This window comes from Zeus faber (genome assembly GCF_960531495.2).
Source record: "Zeus faber genome assembly, chromosome: 3".
Classification (NCBI taxonomy): Eukaryota; Metazoa; Chordata; class Actinopteri; order Zeiformes; family Zeidae; genus Zeus; species Zeus faber.
Window position 1 is genome coordinate 14027972 of NC_137190.1, and position 22294 is coordinate 14050265.

Sequence of the window (22294 nt, forward strand, 5' to 3'; positions counted from 1 at the left end):
TTGTCTGGCACTGTCGTCAGTAACCAGCGACTGTTTGTGACGCCGGTGGCTCTGCAAACAGGAAGTTAGAGAACGAGTCGACCGAAGCCAGAGAGGAAGCGGCTGTGGCCTCTCAGTTCGCCTCAGAATGACCGAGTTCTGGGTGTGTTTCAGCTGCTGCATTGCAGAGCAACCTCAGCCCGTAAGTAGCAAAACTTTCTGCTCAGAAGGATTGGCAATCGATGCAGTTCTGCTTTTCCGTATTTAGTGAGCGAGTGTGTAATTTTTATTTCCCCAAAAACATTTCTGTGCTGTCGAACCTGTGCGCAGTCCATGACCTAGATATCCATTTACAAAGTGGGATGGTTGTGAGAAAAGGTGGTGAAGCTACAGGCACAAGACAATCATGAGTGACTGCACATGTCTAAGTGGTATTCTGTGACACACTGCCTGTTGTTTTTTTGTTTATTTTTTAACTTGTTTTTATTTATGCTAGAAGCATAACTATCGATATCTACTCTTAATCGTGTATTTTGATCACAACATTGTATATGACAAAAACTTAATATGATGATACTGGGTTTCATATTTCAAATTGCTAAAACTAAACTTTTTTTTATTTTAACTATTTTCATTTTGCTTACCTTTGCTGTGTTGCTTTCTTATACATATTGTCTCCACATATTAAACATGTGACAGAAAACACAAAACCCAGCCTGTTTCAGCAGCTGGTTCTCGCCCCGCAGTGCTGCCTATTTGTACTGGCGGCCGCGCATGACACCCATCATATGATTCTTAGCGAGATCTTTGTGCTTTGGACTAAAGTGTGTCATTTAACACTTATTATGACAACCAATTACCTACATCTTGGCAACTACACAAATATCTAGAATTATGAGGATCACAGGAGAATTATAACTCAATGTTATGTCAGCAAAACATTTAAGTTGCACAGCATAACAGATCTTGAATTTCTTTCCATGTTTAGCAACAAATTGTGTACAGTTATGCCCATATGTATCTTGAATATGGTCAATCAACACCAGTTTGTTGTTACGCAGCTGCAATTTTACTCTTGTCTTCCATATTGACTTTACAGAAAAGGCGGCGACGGATAGATCGTTCTATGATCGGGGAGCCAACAAACTTTGTTCACACCACTCACGTAGGCTCAGGGGACATGGGCCTGGGGTTGGCATCAGTAAGTGTCCTATTTAGGCTTTTTTGTTGTTATCACTCCTCCGTTTTGGGTGATATAATGTGTGTGTGTGTGTGTGTGTGTGTGTGTGTGTGTGTGTGTGTGTGTGTGTGTGTGTGTGTGTGTGTGTGTGTGTGTGTGTGTGTGTGTGTGTGTGTGTGTGTGTGTGTGTGTGTGTGTGCGCAGGTGGACCTTGTTCAGGCCCAGATGAAATCTAAAGGTGGCTACACTCATGGAGGTTCTGAGGGTTCTCAGTTATAACAAGGTAAGAAAGATGAAGCCACTCTGCGTTTTGGGAATATGTTGTGCCCGTCGCGATGTTATTTTCTTTTTAGCTAACATGGTTACAGATAAAGCCCAACTTGCATGACTATAGCTTTTGTGTGACAATACTTGAGTTTGGACGTTACCAGGAAATTTAACCAGTTGGACTACAATTTTATTTTTTTTATTTTTTAATCTACATTGGTCTTTTAGCCCATAATATGATTGGTCTGTGTATGTGGCTGTTGATGACTTTCCTTTCCTATTTCCTTCAACTTTTCATGCATGTATTTTATGTTTTTTATTTATTATACCATGCCTTGCTTATCTTTTACGCAATAGGAATATTCAAATAATAATCGTCAAATCCCTGTGCTTTCCATAGATGTTCTGAATATGTAGATGTCTTAAATAATCAAAGTTAATCGTTAGGAAAAAAAAAAAAAAAAAAAAAAAGTGTGTCAACCATCATTTGGTGCTCATTCTTTATGTTAGCTTCTGGGGGTAATTCATATTAATTCAGAAACGGTCTTCCCAGATTAGGATTTCCTCAACCCGTGTCGCTTGCATTGGTTCCATCAAGCCACATGCTTCCTGCTCTCCACCCGGAAGACAAAGTGCCACAAGGGAACAAACTCAACATGAGGCCGATGCACGTTGACACACAAGTTAGAAACCTTACATGATTCACTCTCTTCTCTTGCAGACATCAAAGAAGTATGTGGAAACTACTGTCATTGATTGAGGAAGCATTTTCAAAAGCTGTTCTGTCTGCAACAGACATAGGACCAAAATATGAAACCACTGCTTTTCCATGATGTACATAATTCTCTTCTTTCTTTCATTTTTATTATTATTTTTTTTTTTATGAAAGCACTGTTATCCATTGCCTGCCATATTATTGCACTGTATAAAGTAGATAGGAGGGTTTTAGAACGGTTCCAAATCTCAGTCAGATGTATGCTTGTGGGTATGCATGAGGAATATATTTTCAACTTTGTTTTGCTGTTTTAGCTCATTTGGATGCCTGTATTTATTATTTGATTTGTAAACGGACCTCATGGTGGCTGGGCCACTCTGGAGATTTGGACCATTCTTTTCATTCTTTATTCTGAGAGGTTTTTCAAACGAGAGGTAGCAAGGCAAAACGCGATATACCATTTTATCTGGGGAAGTACTCATGATTCACCGAGTTTCTTTCGGGGTAATAAATGCTGTTTTGTAATAAACTTGAAATGAGTAGAGCACACTGGACCATATCTTGTACACTCACAATTACTTATAAACTTCACATTAATTTCAACTTTTTTTAAATTAACCATACAGAATTTTTATAAACGATCTTATCTCAAGTTTTTGTCCCCCCCCCCCGTTCAATTTACATAATTTTTTTTTTGGGGCTTTCAGATCCACCCTCTCTGCCATGTATTTGGCTTAATGGTTTGCTGCAGGTCTTGGCCTGAACAGCTTGATATTAAAACAGTCGTTCATTTCATTGACTGTCAAAGCGAGTTGCAATGATTTGGGCAACCATTGCCAACTACCACACCTTCAGTACTTGTTATGCTCCAAATTATGTCAGCGTTGTGGACTTAATGCTATTTCCGTAGTTTAAAATTCAGTTGAGCCCATTCCTTCAAGGCAGAAGTAGAACAGCAAAAGTTTATTTAAAAGTGTCACAATTTCTTATTATACCTTAATACATTCGCCAAATGTTTTTACACAGGCAGTAAAACTCAAACTGTCCTTTCATGATGGCCATTACAATGTTATTGTTAGACAATATTTATGGTATAATATTTGCATAAATAAACCGAAAGCTCATCCCAGAGAGTTTCACACGGATCTGGTTGATGTCCATTGATGTTGGGAACGAACGGCATTTTGACTGGCGTGTCTGGCTGTGGTTAAAGGATAATACGCCAGCCTGCTTGTTTCCTGTAACTTATTTCCTAAAACTGCATCAGGTACTTGGAGATATTTGGACATCCTTACCCGCCCCACCGTCCTGTTCACACACCACCTGTAGCCAGGACGGACAAGGGCATTTTGGGATGTTTTCGATACCTTTTACTTGTCTGACGCCTCTCAAGACGCCCAGGCGCTCTGAAACAGTACCAGGCTGTCGCAATTATTACATCATCGCGCAATGACCTGATTCCACCGAAGTTTCATTGGGAATTATATACCAATTTTAGAAATGCAGCAACAAATGTACCAAGCATAAGTTTCCATCAGTTGGGTTGAAGCTAATGTCTATGTGAATGTTTAGGTTCTGGCGTTCAGTGTCAATAGATATCTCTTCTGCAACAGGTAGACGTGTTTTATTCCACTATATTAAGCTCGTACTAGGACGGTGCCGTAAGAGGAAGGAGAAGGACAATGGAAATGGAAATCGCAATTGTTTTTATGACAATCATCAACTAAGATATGATTGTGACAGCCATAGGCCTGGCTTGTAATTAGATATTATATAAGAGATTTTAAACGTAAAAATTACTTTCAATTGAAATATAGATTTATTCCATTGTGCAGACTATTAATTTGTTCATAAATTGGAAAAAACATAATAATAACTTTGCTGCCGCACTCTGCTGGCTTTGGTGCAAGAGCAGCAATGATTCCTCCTCCTTCCAGCTGTCGTACTGTCTCTTTTTTTTTTTTTTTTTTTTCTTTGCAATAGAGGGAATTTAACTGAAATCTGCAAGAACCGACGTGTATGTACAAAATCTAGATTCCAGAGTGCAGCGGTGGGGGGTGGGGATGCCATTGTCCCTCATCGGCCTTGTTGCTGTTTCCTTGAAATCTCCTCTTGTTCCCAAGACCAAACTGAGTCTGTTTCTGCCTCAGTGCTGGAAACCTCCTCAGTTCCACCTCCATTGTGCCTGTTCACGTGTTTTTGTTTTTCCATCGTGACGTGATTGTCCCTCATTTCTGTGTTTGTCATGCATCCTCCACTACGCCTCTGTCTTACCTCCTCGGAACCTCATTCTGGTGCACAACCTCAGTATCTGACCTTTAACCCATGTCCATGCGTACAGTGGATTATGGGGTGTTTAACGGTCCTCTCCTTCCTGAGCACAATGAAAACTGAGTTTGACCCTGCAGCTTTGTCTCTCGCATTCATGGAAAAATGTTTATTTTTATTTTATTATTATTTTTTCCCCAAAATCCTCCGCATCAATGTATGTAAATTAATCATGTATAAAACCCTCTATTGAGTTCAACCAGATTTGATTACATTTCACTCCGGTCTCACCAACACAGTGTTTAGTTTAGGGGTTTGGGGGGGGGGGCTTTAAAAAAGCAGTGCAATAGCAGTAAAAGATAATTAAAACGTATAATGCTGTTGTTTACTGAAATTGTCAAAGATTTTATACAAAATGTGTATAAGAACATCTGAAAAGTGTTGCAAAATAAAACTTGGATTAAAATGAGATTAAAAAAACAACTGGATCCTATTTAGGTCTGTTTTTTTATGTCAAGTTTCTTATACATCCAAGAAACATCTTTGTTGTTGTTGCATCTATTGCTAGAGCTATGGGTTCCTGTGGGTTAATCATTTTGAGGATATTTGTGAGTGTATTTTTGTCCATATTTTGGCAACACAAGTCTATTTTCTGCAATAAGAGCATGTGCTGTTTGTCACCCAGTTGTGTACCTTGTGTCTTGAGCTCTGTCAAATGTGTTGCATCATTTATTTTTCGTATCAACCGCAGCAAGAATATGTAAATAGAGAGAGATGTATTGAAATGTCTGGAAAAGTTTGATAAATAGGAATGTCTTATAAAGTTTGGTGAAGTGAGGCTGAGGTAAGAAGGGCCGAGACGGTGACCAGTAGATTTCCAGAACGTGTTTGACACAACATTTTCTACACAGTCACGATATAGAGATCTCTTCTCAACGCGGACTCCCCAACCTAAGAATGTGACATTTACATTTGTAAGTCTCGCCAAGCACAGACAAAGTTTTGATGTTAACTGCTCCAAGTAAATCTAAAAGCAAAATAAAATGTGTGTAAATACATTCAAACATTTTACAGCGCATTACTGAAAGAAAAACATGACATTAGTAGAATTCCAGAGTAAGGGATGAGCTTCTCTAGCGTGCCAACCTACCTCCATGCATTCTAATCATGTTGAAGTCTGTACTCGACCACATTTTTTTGTACCAGTTGTTTAGTGAAAAGTGAATGTATTGTGTTGCATACTCTCCCTGCGCCTCGCCTTAACACTGTCTTCAAGCTGGACTGAATGTTGAAGTTGGCATCAAAATGCATATATTAAAATCTGATTATACTCAATTAAAATTGACTGTTTTTTTTTAATCTAGTCCCCAATCTTGTCTTTTGACCTCCTTCGCTTGTCTTGATTCAGGCAATCGGTTCCTTGATCCCGTATCCATAGTAACAAAGAGATGTCGTCCTGCAAGGCACAATAAAATATTTCTCTCTGCGAAGTTTTCTTCCATCCCACCGTGCCGTTCAATTTCCATGTTCGCTTTCTTCCTGTAGACCCAGCAGAAGTAGTCTGGCTGCCAATGACACTTCTGTAGTGGTAAAACATTTTTCTATTTTCTTTTTTTTTCTCATTGTGTCTTTATCTTAAGATAAGATAGGAAACATGGTTCTGTTATACCAAAAATCCCAAGTATCAATCACCCTAAACCAGTGGTCTCAAACTCAAATTGGGGGAGCAAAAATAAACTTATATATATTATAAAATTTTTTACACTGCGTTAGTGAATGGTATAAAATGTCTAAATGTATTTATAAACAAAATGATTCATCCAGTGCAGGAGTAGAACCCTGGAGTCTCCTTCCACCCAAAGCATCGCGATCAATCAGAACAAGTGGACTGTGACAAGTGTCGGGCGTCTCCCGGGGCAGTTTACGCAACGCACTGGACATGTTTTGGAAACAAGGAGGACATTCAATGGTTATACAGCTGTTGAAAAGTTGAAAGATGAGAAAAAAAATATACCCTCTCAACACAACTGTTCCATTTGCTGAGAAAAATAAAACATTTTACAAGCTGGAAAATAAATCAAACTCCGCCCTTCTCAAATATTGTCTTATATTAAAAAAAAAAAAATGTAATTCAGCCATAAAACGGTCAAGAACCAAGGGCAGCCATTTTTTTTAAATGAAGGCAAGCAATTCTAGATCAGTAGTTGACACGAACAGAATCTACGCTGACATTCGTGCTGACATCTGGACTGTCACGATCTCAACGCAGCAATATGGCACGAAGAGGAAGACACTCAGCAAGGCACTTAACAAAATAACATCCAAACATTCATCGCATAGCAAGTGTGTCACAGCACGGCAAACCAGTTATTGTTTTTCAATTGTTTGATTAAAAACGTAGGCGAGCTTCCTCCTCTTTGTGCTCCACCAGGCTCCTCGTGTTTTGTTTTGTGTTTTTCTGCCTTCCTGTGGCTCATTTAAATATCAAAGCGTGGCTCAGTCACCAGATCATCTTTCCTTCTACAGACTTAAAGTAACCAGCAAAATTAAATCTAGCTGCAAGCTCCTGCCTGTGTGAGTGAGTGTGTGAGTGAGTGAGTGAGTGAGTGAGTGTGTGTGTGTGTGTGTGTGTGTGTGAGTGATGGTGTGTCAGAGGTGCAGCTTGGCTTGGAACAGGATCTCCGTGTCGGCTTGCTTGGATCAGCAGACACGGTAGCTGACCGCTACGCAGGCTGCCCCCTTTTTCCCAGTCTCTTTTGTCGCCACCTTCCCAGTCGCCAGAGCGGCCAACAGACGCACGGGTCGGTCCGGGAGTCTACGGCGTCGTCGCCCACTGTGCTTTGGGCCAAACGGAGAGTTCTTTGTTACAGCACTGAGCGGCGGAATCGTCATTTTCCGTCCAGAGCATGAAGCTGTCGGAGTAGACGCTGTTGAGGTAGTCCTCCCCGTCACCTGAGGCACCGCATGAGATACCAAGAGGGGAAAAAGGAGGAAAAGGGTTAATAATTAAATCAGAAGTGATAGTCTCTCATCCAACAATGTGTAAACACGCACACGCGCGCGCGCGCAAACACACACACACACACACACACACACACACACACACACACACACAAGTGTCTTACAGTTCCAGTGGTCTCTCAGTGTGTGTGCTCTCCATCCTCGCTGTTCTGCACTCTGGTTCCACAGTTCAGCACTGCCCAGGTCCATCAGCTGCAACGGAAGAGACAACACACAGTGAGCCAGTCAACCGGTCAGTCGGCCAATCAAACAGCTAATCATTCAATCAGCCGGACAGTCAGTCAGTTAGTCAGTAGTCTGTATGACAACATTTGTATGTTTTACCTTATAGACAGCTTCACTTTGCTCCTGCTCCTCCTGCCTGGTTTCCCACAGACCTGTACAGGAACAACAACAGAAAACAAATGATCAACTCTGTGAGACGAGACGTCATCATGATAAACCATAACTTTACACAACCAGACATGACGGCCAGTTGGAATAAAATGACATTGCCCATAGCTGCCGTTTGTGTGTGTGTCCATGTGTGTGTGTCTGTGTGTGTGCGTGCGTGCGTCTCACCGTGTGTCCTTGCGTTCCCGCACGCATAATCAACCGGCGAGTCCACCCACGGTCCCTCTTTTCCCAATTTAGTGTTTGTTGAGTCGAGAGTGTGTGTCGGGCTCGGTTGCGGGGTGTGTGTAGGGTGCGCGGTGTGCGCCGCGTGGTGACATCGCGCATCGCCACCGGCCTCCCCCGACGCACTCATCGGCCGCGGCCTCAACCTGGCGGGCGTCCGCTTCCCTGCAGAGGAGAGCGAGGGCGAGAGAGAGAGCGAGGGAGAGTGGGAAGGGGGCCGCGCGGCCCTGGTGGCTGTGCGCCGAGTCAAACCGCGGCCTCACCTCTATTGCGTGTGTGAGTGTGTGTGCGGGGCAGCATCCTGTAGACCCTGGAGGCATTGTTCCCTTTCTTCCTGCTCTGCTCTGGAAGCTCGCAGACGTCGCGCAAAGAGTTTAGAGCGCAGCGGAAATTGGCCTTCCACGTCTTCGGGTCCGGTTGGTCCCGGCCCGGACGGTAGCGCCCTGGAATGGAGGAGAGGGCAAACGGTTTCCGTGTGTGTGTGTTTGTGTGTGTGTGTGTGTGTGTGTGTGTGTGTGCGTGTGTGTGTGTGCGTGTGTTGGCGTATATGTAAGAGAAGGATCCAGGTCCTATACATGTCTATGCCTACATTATTAAGGCAACTTGAAATGCTCAGTGAGCATCTTTACACCATGATAATTAACCCATGATCAGCTGGAGAGTTACAGATTACCGTGAATCAATAATCACGGCTCTACCGGGGTTTTGCCTAATTTGGCCATATTTGATGGACGAAGTGACATATGCTAGTTGGGAGAGTACATAATATACATTATATCTGCATTCTCAATCGTGATAAAAAGGTATTTGAAGCAAACAAAAACTGGATACAAAAAGACAGAATAAAAAGCTGTAGCAGGGCTTTATCCATTATTGAGACAGGGGGCAGTGATGACCAGAGTTTTTGCAAAACTGAAATCGACACTTGCTTGGCAACGAAAAAGGAGAACTCATTGTGTTCCTCAGCTTTGCAGGAAACTTGCTTCAATCGGTAGAAAGGTATTTGATATGTCTTTATATGTACAACTGGCTGTTGACAGGCCTGTCGTACTTTGTTAGTAATTCGATAACCCGTCACACTCACCGGAGTGGAGCTTTCCCATATTGTGGTGTGAACACAGCAGCTTGGGGTATCGTTCCCAGGGCCCAATTGTAATGGGTCATTACACTTAAAAACATGCAGTCAGGTTGAATTTGTAGGAAAAGTGGGTTAATGACTTGCTTTCAGTGTTGGTTATCTAACAATTGTGCTTGTTATATTGTTACACAATTATATTATATTGTTATCTCTCTTAATAAGTGGTTAGGATAAAGTATTAGTAGTAAAAACAATGATATAATAATACCAACAATAATTACAATCATCATCATAATCATAATAATATAATAATATGAATAATAATAACAAAATAATAATAAAAATAATAATATCAAATAATAAATTATATAATAACTAAATATATGTGGTGCAGTGGTTGTTATATTGCCATACTGTTTCACTATTATATTATTATCTGTCTCAATAAGTTGCTAAAGTATTGGTCATAAAATGATTAGTAAGTGAAATACAATAACAACAATAGTAATAATAAAATAATAACAAAAAACAAATTATAATAATAATATAAAATACTACATAATAAATAATATAATAACATATATGGTGGTGCAGTGGTTGTTATATTGTTACACTATTATATTATTATCCATCTCAATTATGTGAGTATTGGTAGTAAAATGTTATAGTGATATATCATATAACAACAATAATAATAATAATAATTATTATTATTGTTGTTATTATTATTATTATTATTATTATTATATGAAATAATAATATGCAATATACAAACATAATATATTGTATAATAACTACATATATATGGTGGTGAGGGGGTCCTACCAGTGTGCATGGCCCAACTCATGAACAACGTGGCGTCCTGGTCGATGCTCCAGCCGTGTCGAGCTGCGTGTCTCCATGGGATCTGGAAGACTTGTGCTGACTGTACGAGAGAAAAGAATGAACAAAACAACAACAACACAAAACAACATAGAAAGCTGTCCAACAAAGTTAAAATTGCCCGCCGCGTGCCACGTGACAGTGGCATGTACCTGGTCCAGCCAGCTGACCCCCGGGTATTTCCCGGACTGGATCTGTTCCTCCAACCACGGCCTCAACCTCGAGCGACGAGCCGCTTTGTTCATCCTGTGTGACAAAAAACATATTCATACACCATCAAAAATAAACCCTCAAGTCGTTTTTCAGATAAAGTTTCTCCTATTAAAGGGTTCTTTATAAAGGAGGTTTTGTAGGTGCAGTACGTACGCTGTTATTTCTTTTTCTTCTTGCGTGGCTCCACTATCGCCGCCGCCCTCTTACCTTGTGAGAAGCCTTGGTTTCTGAGTAAATGGGGTGGATTTCCAGTCCCAGGTTATCAAGCACATTGGCAGATGGAATAATCAGTTTTGCCTATCCGGTTCGTGGCGACAAACAGGTCGATCAGGTGCAAGTACAGAAAGGAGGGGAGATCGAGGGCCCGGTCGCACCTCAAATAAATATGTACGGTGAAAGTACAGGTAGAGGTGCCTGGCGGTGTCAGTATGTGAGCGTGGGGACCTGAGGTTGTCTTCAGGGAACCCCTCCTCCTGTCAGGACGGTTCTCCAATCACCGATCTGACAGTTGAGACCTTGACACCGTGAAAAACCATCGTCCCACCATCCGGTCACAGGAGAAGCATGAGAAAACATGAGAAAGGAGAGATGCTCGCTGAAGGCAGGAGTGGGAGCATGGTTTGGATTTGAGGATTTTTATTATTTGTGTATTGAGGGGACATATTATATCAGAGTTAGATTCAATACTTAAAGACATTTTATATTCAATTGAGAACTGTTTTTTTGACAAATCATCTCTCTTATTCAATGTAATAATTCATGGTATGTAATAATTCAATTCAATTATTCTATGGTTGTTTTGGTTTGGGGTTATGGTTGACATCAGAAATGTTGACTCTGATGTAGAAGAACTGAAGAAGGTAAGGCTTAATATTTGTAAAACAGAATTGAAGACATTAGGGTTGAGTGTATTGGAAGACGCTTGAGTATGAATTCATGTAATTATCAATTTATTTAATTAAATTAAATAATTAATAATAAATTGACCAATGCTGTGTATGATGATTCCCCAAAATGAACTCCACAGGGTTTCAATCTGTAATATTTGCACCTAATCCAGTGTACTCTACAGTACATCTTCGGATGTGATATATTCTTTAAGGTTTTCTACTGACTTAAGAGCCCATGAAGCTCAGGTAGACAAGAACACAAACTTAGATTTGATATGATGTCATGTTGAGGCGTGCACTTCTGCAGCAGCCGTTCTGCTTTTCTAGGGAACGTCTATAAGGAAGTAGAAGTCGTTCCTGTTGTTTAAAAACCATGCAGTGTGGTAAATTTACTTTTTGAGAACAAACATTGATTGGATTTGTTTCTCACACCAGAACCCAACACAGTCAATGAAAAACATACACAAAGAGAAACTTGAAAAATAGATGTAATGTGCAATGGTATATATATACATTTATACAAATTCAAAAGTTAACACAGTAACAAGATGGTGAAAAAAGAAATCCAGCCCGTGTGATGCCTGTGTCTACCAGACAATGCATCTAGACTGTCAGTCGTTTAAATACGTTTACAACATTGGTGTCATCATACTCGACTTCTGCCGTAACCTGAAGAATATATGTGTGAACACTGGCCAAAAAGCAGAGGCATCCCAACAAAAAGTAAATAAAACACAAGCATTAAACACTAAGATAACAGCTGACCATCAACTCAGACCAATCTGCTCTGCTGGGTTTGGTGTTCAGGGACACCTTGGCCATGGCACATTGTATTTTGCGGTAAGGAGCTTTGAGGCATTTAACAAAGGAATTTGTCTGGATATTTGTCTAACTGGTCTGTTCACTCTGTGGTGCTATAGCTTGATCTCACCAAACTCTGAAACCCTTGATAGTCCTTGTCGATTTGGAGAACGCACGGCTTTGCGTCACAAATTGAGTCTCGATTCTGAGAGGGAATGCCTGACTCATTATTCAAGCGCTCAGCCCTCGCCTCTGCTTTTAGAGAAACACTGGAGGACACAGAACAGTTTATTCCACTTGAGAAGGACGAGCAGCTGGAATCACGTGTGGATGAAAGGTTCTCAGAATCCATGTTGTACGGTTGGTATGAAAGGTCAGTTTGCATTGAATTGGATGAATAAACGGCCAGCGAAGTCAGCTCTGGTTGTCCAGTAGCCTGAGGAGTTGGGGCTTGAAAACCACTCCCCTCGCTGGGATGGTAGCCAGGCTCACAGCACATTGCAGGCTGTGCCTGAACCTCAGAGCTAGCTTTTAAATCTGGCTCTCCAAAGAGAGGGGTGGAATAAGTCCTATTGTCATATGTATGTGACCCGTGAAAACCGCCAAAGTCATCCCCTCCTAAATTACACAAACTGTGGTCAATGGACGGCAAACTGGAGTCCATGTTGGAATTAGGGAGTCGGGGGAGGGCGTCACGGAGGGCTTCCTTGACTTTGTCGATGACGTCAACAGAGGGCTTGATGTTGTAGTCCAGAGACAAGGAGTCGCTGGTTGTTCTTCTACTTTGCTCATAACTTCCACAACTGGTGTCTGTCGATGAAAATTGGGACCTAGGAGATGAGGAAGACAAGTTGAAGCAAGAATTCAAAACAGAACAGACTTTCCTTTCTCATGTTACTGCATCAACACTGACCAGGGATTTTTATTCAACGGATGGTCTTGAATGGGACAGACATTGATAGAGGACAAGGTGTCTCGCTCAAGCCTTAAGACCTGAAACAAAAAGTTACATCTTTCAATCCAAGAAAATATATACAGACATGAACAAATTTGTTGGTACCCTTACAGCTTATTAAAACAATGCTTCATTCCTCCTGAAAAAGCGATAAAATTAAAAGCAATTTTCTCATGTATACCTGCATGCCTTTGGTATGTCATATAGTCAAGAGTCAGTAAAGCAAAGAAACTGTGAAAAGACATGAATGATTGCTAAAGAGATCAATTATATTCTAAAACCGCCTGGACAAATTTGTTGGCACCCTGAACCTAATATTTTGTTGCACAACCTTTAGGAGGCAGTCACTGCAATCAAGTGATTTCTGTAGCTCTCGATGAGACTTCTGCACCTGTCAACAGGTAGTTTGGCCCACGCTTCCTGAGCAAACTGCTCCAGCTGTCTCAGGTTTGAGGGGTGCCTTCTCCAGACTGCATGTTTCAGCTCTTTTCATCAATGTTCAATAGGATTTAGAAGGCCACTTCAGAATAGTGCAATATTTTGTTCTTATCCATTCTTGGGTGCTTTTAGTTGTGGGTTTTGGGTCAATAGCCTGTTTGAGGACCCATGACCTGGGACTGAGACAGAGCTTTCTGACACTGGGCAGTACGTTTCGCTCCGGAATGCCTTAATAGTCTTGGGATTTCATTGTGCTCTGCACAGATTCAAGGCACCCCGTGCCAGACGCAGCAAAGCAGCCCCAAAACATAACCGAGCCTCCTCCATGTTTCACAGTAGGTCTGGTGTTCTTTTCTTTGAAAGCTTCATTTTTTCGTCTCTTAACATGGAGCTGATGTGACTTGCCAAACAGCTCTAGTTTTGACTCATCCGTCCAAAGGACATTCTCCCAGAAGCATTGTGGCTTGTCAATATGCATTTTAGTAAATTTCAGTCTGGCTTTTTAATGTTTTTCTATCAAAAGTGGAGTCCTCCTGGGTCTTCTTCCATGGAGCCCAGTGTCACTCAAAAAGCGACGGAAGGTGCGATCAGACACTGAAGTACCTTGACCTTGGAGTTCAGCTTGTACTTCTTTGGAAGTTGTCCTTGGCTCTTTTTCTACCATTTGCCAACAAATCTGTCCAGGCCATTTTAGAATATAATTGATCTCTTTAGCAATAATTTATCTCTTTTCACAGTTTCTGTGCTTTACTCTATGACATACCATAGACATGCAGGTATACACGAGAAAATTGCTTTTAATTTCATCACTTTTCAGGAGGAATGAAGCATATTTTCAATGAGCTGTGAGGGCACCAACAAATTTGTCCATGTCTATATTTAAAATCCCATGTCACTGCTGCCAAATTATTTTAGGCCTTGACTCATAACCTACTAACCCCTTAAAGGAAACAAGGACCCAAAACAGAACAGTGATTTTAGCCGGCAGCAGTGATGTTCCATCATAAAACGCACTATTATTCATGATCTTCCATAGAAAGCAAACTCTCACTGGGAAATTCACCTTTTGTTCTCTGGGAACCAAATATAAATTAGATGGTTTTGTATATGTGCAAACTTTGTCCCACCACTTTGCTTTAAACCTGCAGACAGTTGAAAAATAAAGAGCAGAAAAGTTGCATAAATTAAAATAGAAATAATTTAAAACTTCAAAGAAACATATAAGAAATAAAAACACTAAAACGTTGGTCTGAGTGACTTACCTTACGCAACAGATGAAAAAAACGCTGGTTATGACGACCGCTGCGAGACCCAGGCCAATGGACACACCGAGCAGGATGCTGCTGAGGGAGGCAGCTGTGGAGGACAAAGAACTCTTAGCACAGTCGTTCTTCCTCTTTTAAAAAATAGTTTATGGCAGCTCGAAGTAAATGAGCAGCATACACAGAGAACGATCTGAGGAAGAGCAAGACCGAGGAGCACAGAAACAGATGTGTTGATAACTTGTAGGTTCTGAAACAATGGTGAAACGGTTGAAACGATGAAAAAAACGCACTTACGGGTGGTAAATTCATAATCCGTACTGTTGTCGCTGTAAAAGCCACTGAGGGATATGTAGCTTCTGACATTGACAATGTACGTAGTTGAGGGATCTAGGTATTTCCCCAGAATTTCATATGACGTTGATCGAATTTCTTCTGATTCCTAGCAGGGAAACACAATATGGTTATTTTTGTAATTCTAATAGCATTAATTATAACAAAAGCTGCAATCACACAAACGAAAATTGAACAATTGTTGGACATTGGTTTAACTGTTCTTCTTGATCCGAAAATTGATGCTGTGATAACTAAATTTCCCCTCTATTTTAAAAGTAAAAATATTATATATGCCCTCAAAGACAGTCTTACACACAATTTCTTTATTCTTCTTATTATTATTAAACACAATTTATATTCTGCACTTTTAAAACATAAATCTACTTGGTACTGCCCAAACCATGAAGCAGATTTAACTCAAGCTCATAAAAATACCTTTCTTCAAAACTCCAAAACCCAGTGTATACAGTATACTTTCCTTGACAATGAATTTGAATGTCTTTTGATCCTTATTTATTGACTACGATTCCCAACCTATGGGCCGTGGCCCAAGTGCATTGCAAGTGGGCCGCCAAACCATGGTCAAAACACATAGATTTTATTGAAAAAATAAATGAAAAATGATTAATTACAAAAATGCTGCCCACTGCTCCTGGCTTCCCCCCCGGAGGAAGGACAAGCCAGGATGTGTTAAACGCAGAGGCCTCATTTCACCGGCCACCATCCAAAGCGTGTGTGTGCGCGTGGTGTGTTGTGTGATAAGATTCTTCTCCATGTTAAGGGTACTACGTCCAAGCCGGACCACGATCAACCTGCACCTGTACAATTTTGAACTTGCGGTGATAAACAAAATGGATCAGGCACACTGAAAAGGAAAGAAGCCACAAGCGAAGTCCCCGCGGGACAGTGCTGCCTGTCAATCAAAAAAGAAAGGTTCGGAGAAAGTAAAGTGCTGGAATATTTATCAATGGGATTTTTTTGGACAGGCACGGAAGAAGAACTGTTACCACTGTGCTTGGTGTGTTCCGAGATTTTATCAAACGAAGCTCTGAAGCCATGCAAACTGCGTCGCCACCTCTAGACAAAACGTTTATTTCCCACTTTATGTGACGAGATGGGCCATAACCAGCTTCTGTTACACACCTAAGTCTGGTGGCTCTCAAGGGGGAAGGTACTGATGGTACCTTTTGAATTGCGTGGTGAGGTGAGGGTGTTTTTTTTCTCGAAACAAAGTTTGAACTCACACGTCGCTTCAGCTATTTTGAGTGGCTGGCTTAATTGGGATACCTGGTCGACATTTTCAGCCACTTAAATGGACTCAACCTCAGTCTCCAAGGAAAAGCAGTGACGATGTTCAATGTCCAGAATAAAATAGAAGCGATCATAAGAAAAATGGATATGTGGGCCAAACAAGTTGATCGGTCAAACTTTGACTCGTTTGAGAATCTGTCCGATTTTTGGACAAAGGAAGAAATGTGGCTTCCTGTCACCGTGATCAATCATATCAAAGAGCCGCTGCATGGGTAGAGGACCAAGCTGCGCGACTACTTCCCCATCGCAGATGTGCAGTGCGGCTGGATCGAAAACCCCTTCGCCAGCCACAGTGACGAGACCCGCACAGGCCTGAGCGCAAAAGAGAAGGACAATCTTGTGGATCTCGCCTGTGACAGCGCATTTAAACAGGCTTTCTCACAGAAGTACATGACAAACTTTTGGCTTCATGTTGCTTCTGAGTATGTGCGATTTTTGATGCGTCTCCCGACGATGTACCTCGGTGATACTGGCTTTTCAGCGCTTGTGGCATTGAAGATGAAATACAGGAATAAAGTGAATGTTGAGCCAGATCTTCACCTGAGACTGTCGTCCCTTAAGCCAGACATCAAGCATTTGTTGTCGGCCATGCAACGTGAGCTTTCTCATGAGGTGAATTAATATTAATGTGCTCTGGTTATTGTAAGTTTTACGTTACGAACAATATGCAAAAGTTCCATGGATATAAGGTTATTTTTAACCCACCTCTTTTTTTTGTTTTACCACTACTGCACTGTTTGTATGAGAATGCTGACTGTATGACTGTTAAAATATACGTCCTTTGAGAAGGCACTATGCTGCTCCCGTATTACTTCTGGTCAGATGTGGGCTGCGAACACTTTTGAGATTTTCAAGTGGGCCGCGAGTCCGAAAAGGTTGGGAACCGCTGGACTAGGACATAATGATAAACATTCTCAGCCTGGGGGCCGCGACCCCATGCGGGGTCACTCGATGTGCTCACTGGGTCTCAGGACAGTTCTAAGATTGATATATTGATTGATATATTTTTGATTTCGATAAATATTAAAATAGGTTTTAAATATATAATCATTTCTATACGTAAACTATGTGGAGCTCCCTCCATGCTCTATTATAGTGTGAGGGAAAAATGATTACGATCAACTATTTTGAATGAGGACAAAGGCCTCTACCTCCAAAAGGGGGTTTGAAAACATTTGTCTGTCTTCCCAGGAACCCCCCAGAGTTCATGTAAAGAGAAATGTTTTGCTCCTACAATGTCAATTCTAATATAAGAGAATCAGATCACACGTGGCCTGTTTACCTTCTATAGAGATGGGGGACACCTAGAAGTGCATTATCATGCAACCCCCATTCGGCCAGGTCAAGGTTGCAAGTACCTGTTATTTACATTCTAGGAAGGGGGGGCACCCAGGAAGACAGTTAGAGGGGAGGCAGACTCGTCGGAGACCTCTGACCCAAACCACACCCTGTTTCTACTGTATAAAGCCTCCTGTCTTTCTCTGTGATATCAGATCGATCCCAGCACTGCTTTGGAGCAGTACTGAATCTTTCTCTTTATTCTGCAGAATAAATAATCTTGGATCATCTCAGTTTTGTCTTCTTGTAGCGGGCAGATTAACCTCACCGATCATTGCGGAAGAATTTCCTGAACAGTTGGTATAATAACATTTGCATATGCAATGCTCAGTTGCGGAATATGCAAAGTGGAATATCTGCACTTTGAGCAGTAACGCACAATGGCACAGAAGTGAATTCTAACTCCAGTTATGAAAGGTGCTGGCTCTAATATATATCACACATTTCGGGGTTAGGTCATGGGCCAAAAAAGGTTGAGAACCCCGGTTATGAAATGTACGTAGAAGTCGCAGCAAGGATTACAACAACGCCAATCATACACACTGTTCAACATTTAGTAAAGGAGATCAGAAGTGTTCAGTTCCCGCCAAATCCACACAAAGCATCAACATGTATCCATTAAAGCTTTTATCTAAAAGAGGTTCATTGTCTGCCACCATGTCCCTACCACGGCGTCGCCCCCCCCTCTCGGGCGGTAGGTGACCTTGGCGGTCAGCTGGTCCGTGAAGCTTCGTTTGTTGTAGTTTGTGTTCCACGTGACGAGGAAATTTCCAATTTCCGTTGGATTCACTGAGGTAATAGTTGGTGCTTTCGGCTTAACTGAGAAAGAACAGAGAGGGTTATTTGGCATCGAAATCTTTCCCAAATCAGAATTCTGTTCCATTTCTATTTTTGACATGTGAATGTAAAAATGTTCATTCGTCATCCGAAATGTATCCAAAGGGGCAAAATGTTTTATAATCTTCATTTCTGATACATTATCTGTGACGGATTTTCAGAAGTGCAATGTCCATACATTTTTTGGGAGCACAAAAAATTTAGTAAGTATATAATATAATATTGTGTTAATGAACTTACTGCTTTTAGTGACATTAATGTCTTTAGATTTCAGCCGCTTCCCACCGCTCAGGAGTTTTGTATTGAGCTTATCTCCAAGTATGAGCATCAGTTTGACGGAGCAACTACATTTTCCAGGTGAATCCTTGTCAAGTCCGAACCTGCAGTATTTTACACTGTGAAAGAAAAAATAACCAGCGCTGTTCAGCAACATTGTTTGAATACAGTTTATTTTAATCCCGTCTGTTGTCAAAATTTCCCTTCTAATATTTTAAATATAGATATTAAATCAACACAACCTCATAATACTAATAATACTAATACTAATAATTCTAATGTACTCGATGTTTTCCAACTATAAAACAGAATTAAAACACATCATAAGAGAGCTATGTCTAAGCGGGATTACGGGGCAATTCACTAGTGTGCGGGAATAAGACTAAACAAAACAGAACAAAGCTGAGGTCGCTGTTGCATATTTTCTGCTGGTCGTTGCTGTGGAGGACGCCTCTGTGATTGCTCAAACTGTGGTTGTTGTTGTCATAACGCCCACATAAGGTAAAAAATAAAAATAATTAAAATAAATAAATAAATAAATTTCTAATGAAGCTTTAGAAACCACGGTTTTCGAGTTGGCAACGCTAAAGCAGGTGTTTTCGGGTGATTTACCAACCTCCAACGTTTACAAAAGCAACAAACCGGGGACTGTTTCTGACAGCGGCCTTTGGAAGAACCACCCCCCCCCCCCCCCCGGCCAGTGGCCCCCAGGGCATCGTTGTCAACTTTGTTTACCTGTGTTGGTTTATTACCAAAACGTATCCAGCACAGTCGGGCTGGTCGGGTGTCGGTGTCAAACTGCAGAACATCACGTCGTCGTAGTCGTTGGTACAGCGGATATTTAGTCCTGTGGAAAAGCGGGCGGGGGGTCAAAACGTAAGGTAAACAACGACATAAACACGTTGGAATCGCGTAAAAGTCCGCTGCTCCCGGTAAGCATACACACCGTCACCAGCCGTCACAGAAACGACGCTTTTCACGAGCAGCAGGACTAAGCTCGTCGCTGCTCCGCGCACGGACCTGAAAGTGAAGACAAAATGATCATATATCGGTATAATGACGGATCGTTAATAGAAGGTAGACGTGGGTGAAGACGTGTGCACGTACCTTCCACGGTCCATGGCCGCTTCCTGGGAGACGTTCCACTACTCTTCGTGGGACCCGCCGTCGAGTCGGAGCCGTAGCTGGATGCGGCAATCGCGAACGGATCGGTCGCTGCGAAATTATCTTTTGAACGAGTCGAGAGTCGGGAGCCACTCCGACAGAAGAGACCAGCGGGTGAATATTCGACTTACAAACTATGAATAACTACCAAGGAGTCGGGACTACGTCAACGTGGTTGTTAAAAGACCTAAGACATTCGGCGTCGTTCATATTGGTATGGATTCTGACAGGCGACTGATTTACACTGTGACTGGTTGTTTCACCAAAATAAAAACAAATACTTTTGAACCACAGTTCGGATTCTTCCGCCCTAATCGATACCTTGGACACGAATCAAATGTGGGGTTTTTTTTTTTAAGAGGATTCACGATCGAACGAACCGAGAGTCGGATAATCGAACGCGTCGTTTTACTGAGCGACTCGTCAGGAAGCGACTCTCGGGAAAAGAGTCGAACCTGACATCACTGGACTGACGTCGTTTTCCAGAGAAACCCTCCTCATACTGGAAGTACACTGGGAATGCGTCACCTCTCCGCACAAACTTGAACGACGCTGCTGGGAGAAGTCTCGTTTCAAGTGAGGAACTGCCTGTTCCTCACAAAACTTGTATGTCTGCGCATATAAACTGACAGAGGGCAGGGAAGGGCCGGACCAGGACAGCCCGGTTGGTTAGATTGTGTAACATTTAAAAAAATAAAAATAAAGTTCTTTTTTAACGGCAGCCTTTGCAATTTGAAAATTGCGTTCTATTAAATTACTTTTCCAGGTTGCATTCGATCAATCAAATGACTAAGATTAAGACAAACAGGTCGATTAAGGTGCAAGTACAAAAAGAAGGGAATACCGGGGGCCCAGACGCACCTCAAATAAATATGTACGGTGAAAGTACAGGTAGAGGTGCCTGGCGGTGTCAGTGTCAGTGTATGTGGGCGTGGGGACCTGAGGTTGTCCTCAGGGAACCCCTCCTCCCGTCAGGACGGTTCTCCAATCACCGATCTGACAGTTGAGACCTTGACACCGTGAAAAACCATCCTCCTACCATCTGAAGGCAGGCGTCAGAGTGGGAGCATGGTTTGGATTTGAGGATTTTTGAGGTGTGTATTAAGGGGACATATTATATCAGAGTTGGATTTAATACTAAGACAATTTATTTTTAATTGAGAACTCATTTTTGGACTCCGTTTCAGTGGGGGGTCCCGGGCCTTGTTGATCAGGCCAGTTGCAGATGGGAAGAAAATGTTCTTGTGGTGAGGGGGTTTGGCCTTGTTGGACCACAGCCTCCAGCATGAGGAAAGTGTTTCAAACTGTTTGTGTCCGGGGTGGGAGGAGTCAGCCACAATCGTACCTGCACGCCTCAGGGTCCTGGAGGTGTACAGGTCCTGGAGAGATGGCAGATTGCAGCAAAGCACCTTCTCAGCAAACCGAATGACACGCTGCAGTCTCCATTTGTCCTTGGATGTTGCAGGAGTGTACCAGATGGTGATGGAGGAGGTGAGAATGGACTCAAGTTGTAGAAGTGGAGTTGTAGAAGTCTCTGGCAGGTTGAACTTCCTCAGTTTGTCCTTTGCTGGGCTTTCCTGACGATGGAGATGATGTTCAGCTCCCACTTGAGGTCCTGGGAGATGATGGTTTCCAGGAAGTGGCAGGACTCCACAGAGTCGACTGGGGAGTCACACAGGGTGATGGGGGGGGGGCTGCGTTCTTCCTGAAGTCCACAACCATATCCACTGTCTTCACAGCGTTGAGCTCCAGGTTGTTCTGGCTGCACCAAGACACCAGATGGTCAAGCTCGCACCTGTAGGCGAACTCTTCACCACCAGAGATGAGCCCAATGAGGGTGGTGTTGTCTGCAAATGTCAGGAGCTTGACAGACTGGTGGCTGGAGGTGCAGCTGTTGGTGTACAGGGAGAAGAGCAGAGGAGAAAGAACACAGCCTTGAGGGGAACCGGTGCTGATGGTCCGGGAGTCTAGAGAAGTGTTTTCCCATTTTCACGTGCTGCTTCCTGTCGCACAGGAAGTCTGTGATCCTCCTGCAGGTGGAGTCAGGCACGCTCAGCTGGGAGAGCTAGACCTGCAGAAGAGCCGGGATGATTGTGTTGAAGGCGGAGCTGAAATCCGCAAACAGGATCCTGGTGTAGGTTCCTGAGGAGTCCAGGTGCTGGAGGATGAAGTGGAGGGCCAGGTTTATTGCATCGTCTACTGATCTGTTGGCTCTGTCGGCGAACTGCAGGGGGTCCAGGAGAGGGTCCGTGATGGATTTGAGGTGGGAATGCACAAGGTGTTCAAAAGACTTCATCACAAGAGGTCAGGGTGACGGGTCTTTAATCATTAAGCACTGTGGTCCTTGACTTCTTTGGGAGTGGGATGATGGTGGAGGATTTAAAGCAGGCTGGTACATGGCATGTCTCCAGTGAGGCGTTGAAGATGTCTGAACACTGGAGACAGCTGATCAGCACAGTGCTTCA

The 22294-nt window shown here is 42.4% G+C and overlaps 3 protein-coding genes across 4 annotated transcripts; 1 reads left to right on the top strand and 2 right to left on the bottom strand.

The window, feature by feature from the left end:
* Nucleotides 1-4744, top strand: LOC307228113 (CDC42 small effector protein 2-like). Of its 2 annotated transcripts, none has more exons than XM_079997636.1 (4): nt 1-181; nt 1079-1180; nt 1364-1442; nt 1980-4744. In XM_079997636.1, the coding sequence occupies exons 1-3, from the start codon at nt 128-130 to the stop codon at nt 1436-1438; spliced, it is 231 nt and encodes a 76-aa protein (XP_079853762.1). In that variant the 5' UTR covers nt 1-127; the 3' UTR covers nt 1439-1442; nt 1980-4744. The 2 variants fall into 2 exon arrangements, with proteins under 2 accessions (XP_079853762.1, XP_079853763.1); XM_079997637.1 differs by having other exon boundaries at nt 2148-4744.
* A 2480-nt stretch (nt 4745-7224) lies between these two features.
* On the bottom strand, nt 7225-11933 carry LOC307228366 (uncharacterized protein; the record flags this gene model as incomplete). Its single annotated transcript, XM_079998004.1, has 8 exons — nt 7225-7361; nt 7535-7622; nt 7755-7807; nt 8157-8213; nt 8312-8491; nt 9952-10051; nt 10161-10254; nt 11890-11933. The coding sequence occupies 8 exons, from the start codon at nt 11931-11933 to the stop codon at nt 7225-7227; spliced, it is 753 nt and encodes a 250-aa protein (XP_079854130.1).
* LOC307228196 (uncharacterized protein) lies at nt 11582-19860 on the bottom strand. Its single transcript, XM_079997766.1, has 10 exons — nt 19773-19860; nt 19612-19685; nt 19401-19512; nt 18630-18784; nt 18220-18371; nt 14865-15009; nt 14568-14661; nt 14369-14447; nt 12826-12905; nt 11582-12742 (listed from the first exon to the last, which is right to left on the bottom strand). Exons 1-10 carry the CDS (start codon nt 19784-19786, stop codon nt 12013-12015), a joined length of 1635 nt encoding a protein of 544 aa, XP_079853892.1. The 5' UTR covers nt 19787-19860; the 3' UTR covers nt 11582-12012.
* Nucleotides 19861-22294: the final 2434 nt, after the last annotated feature.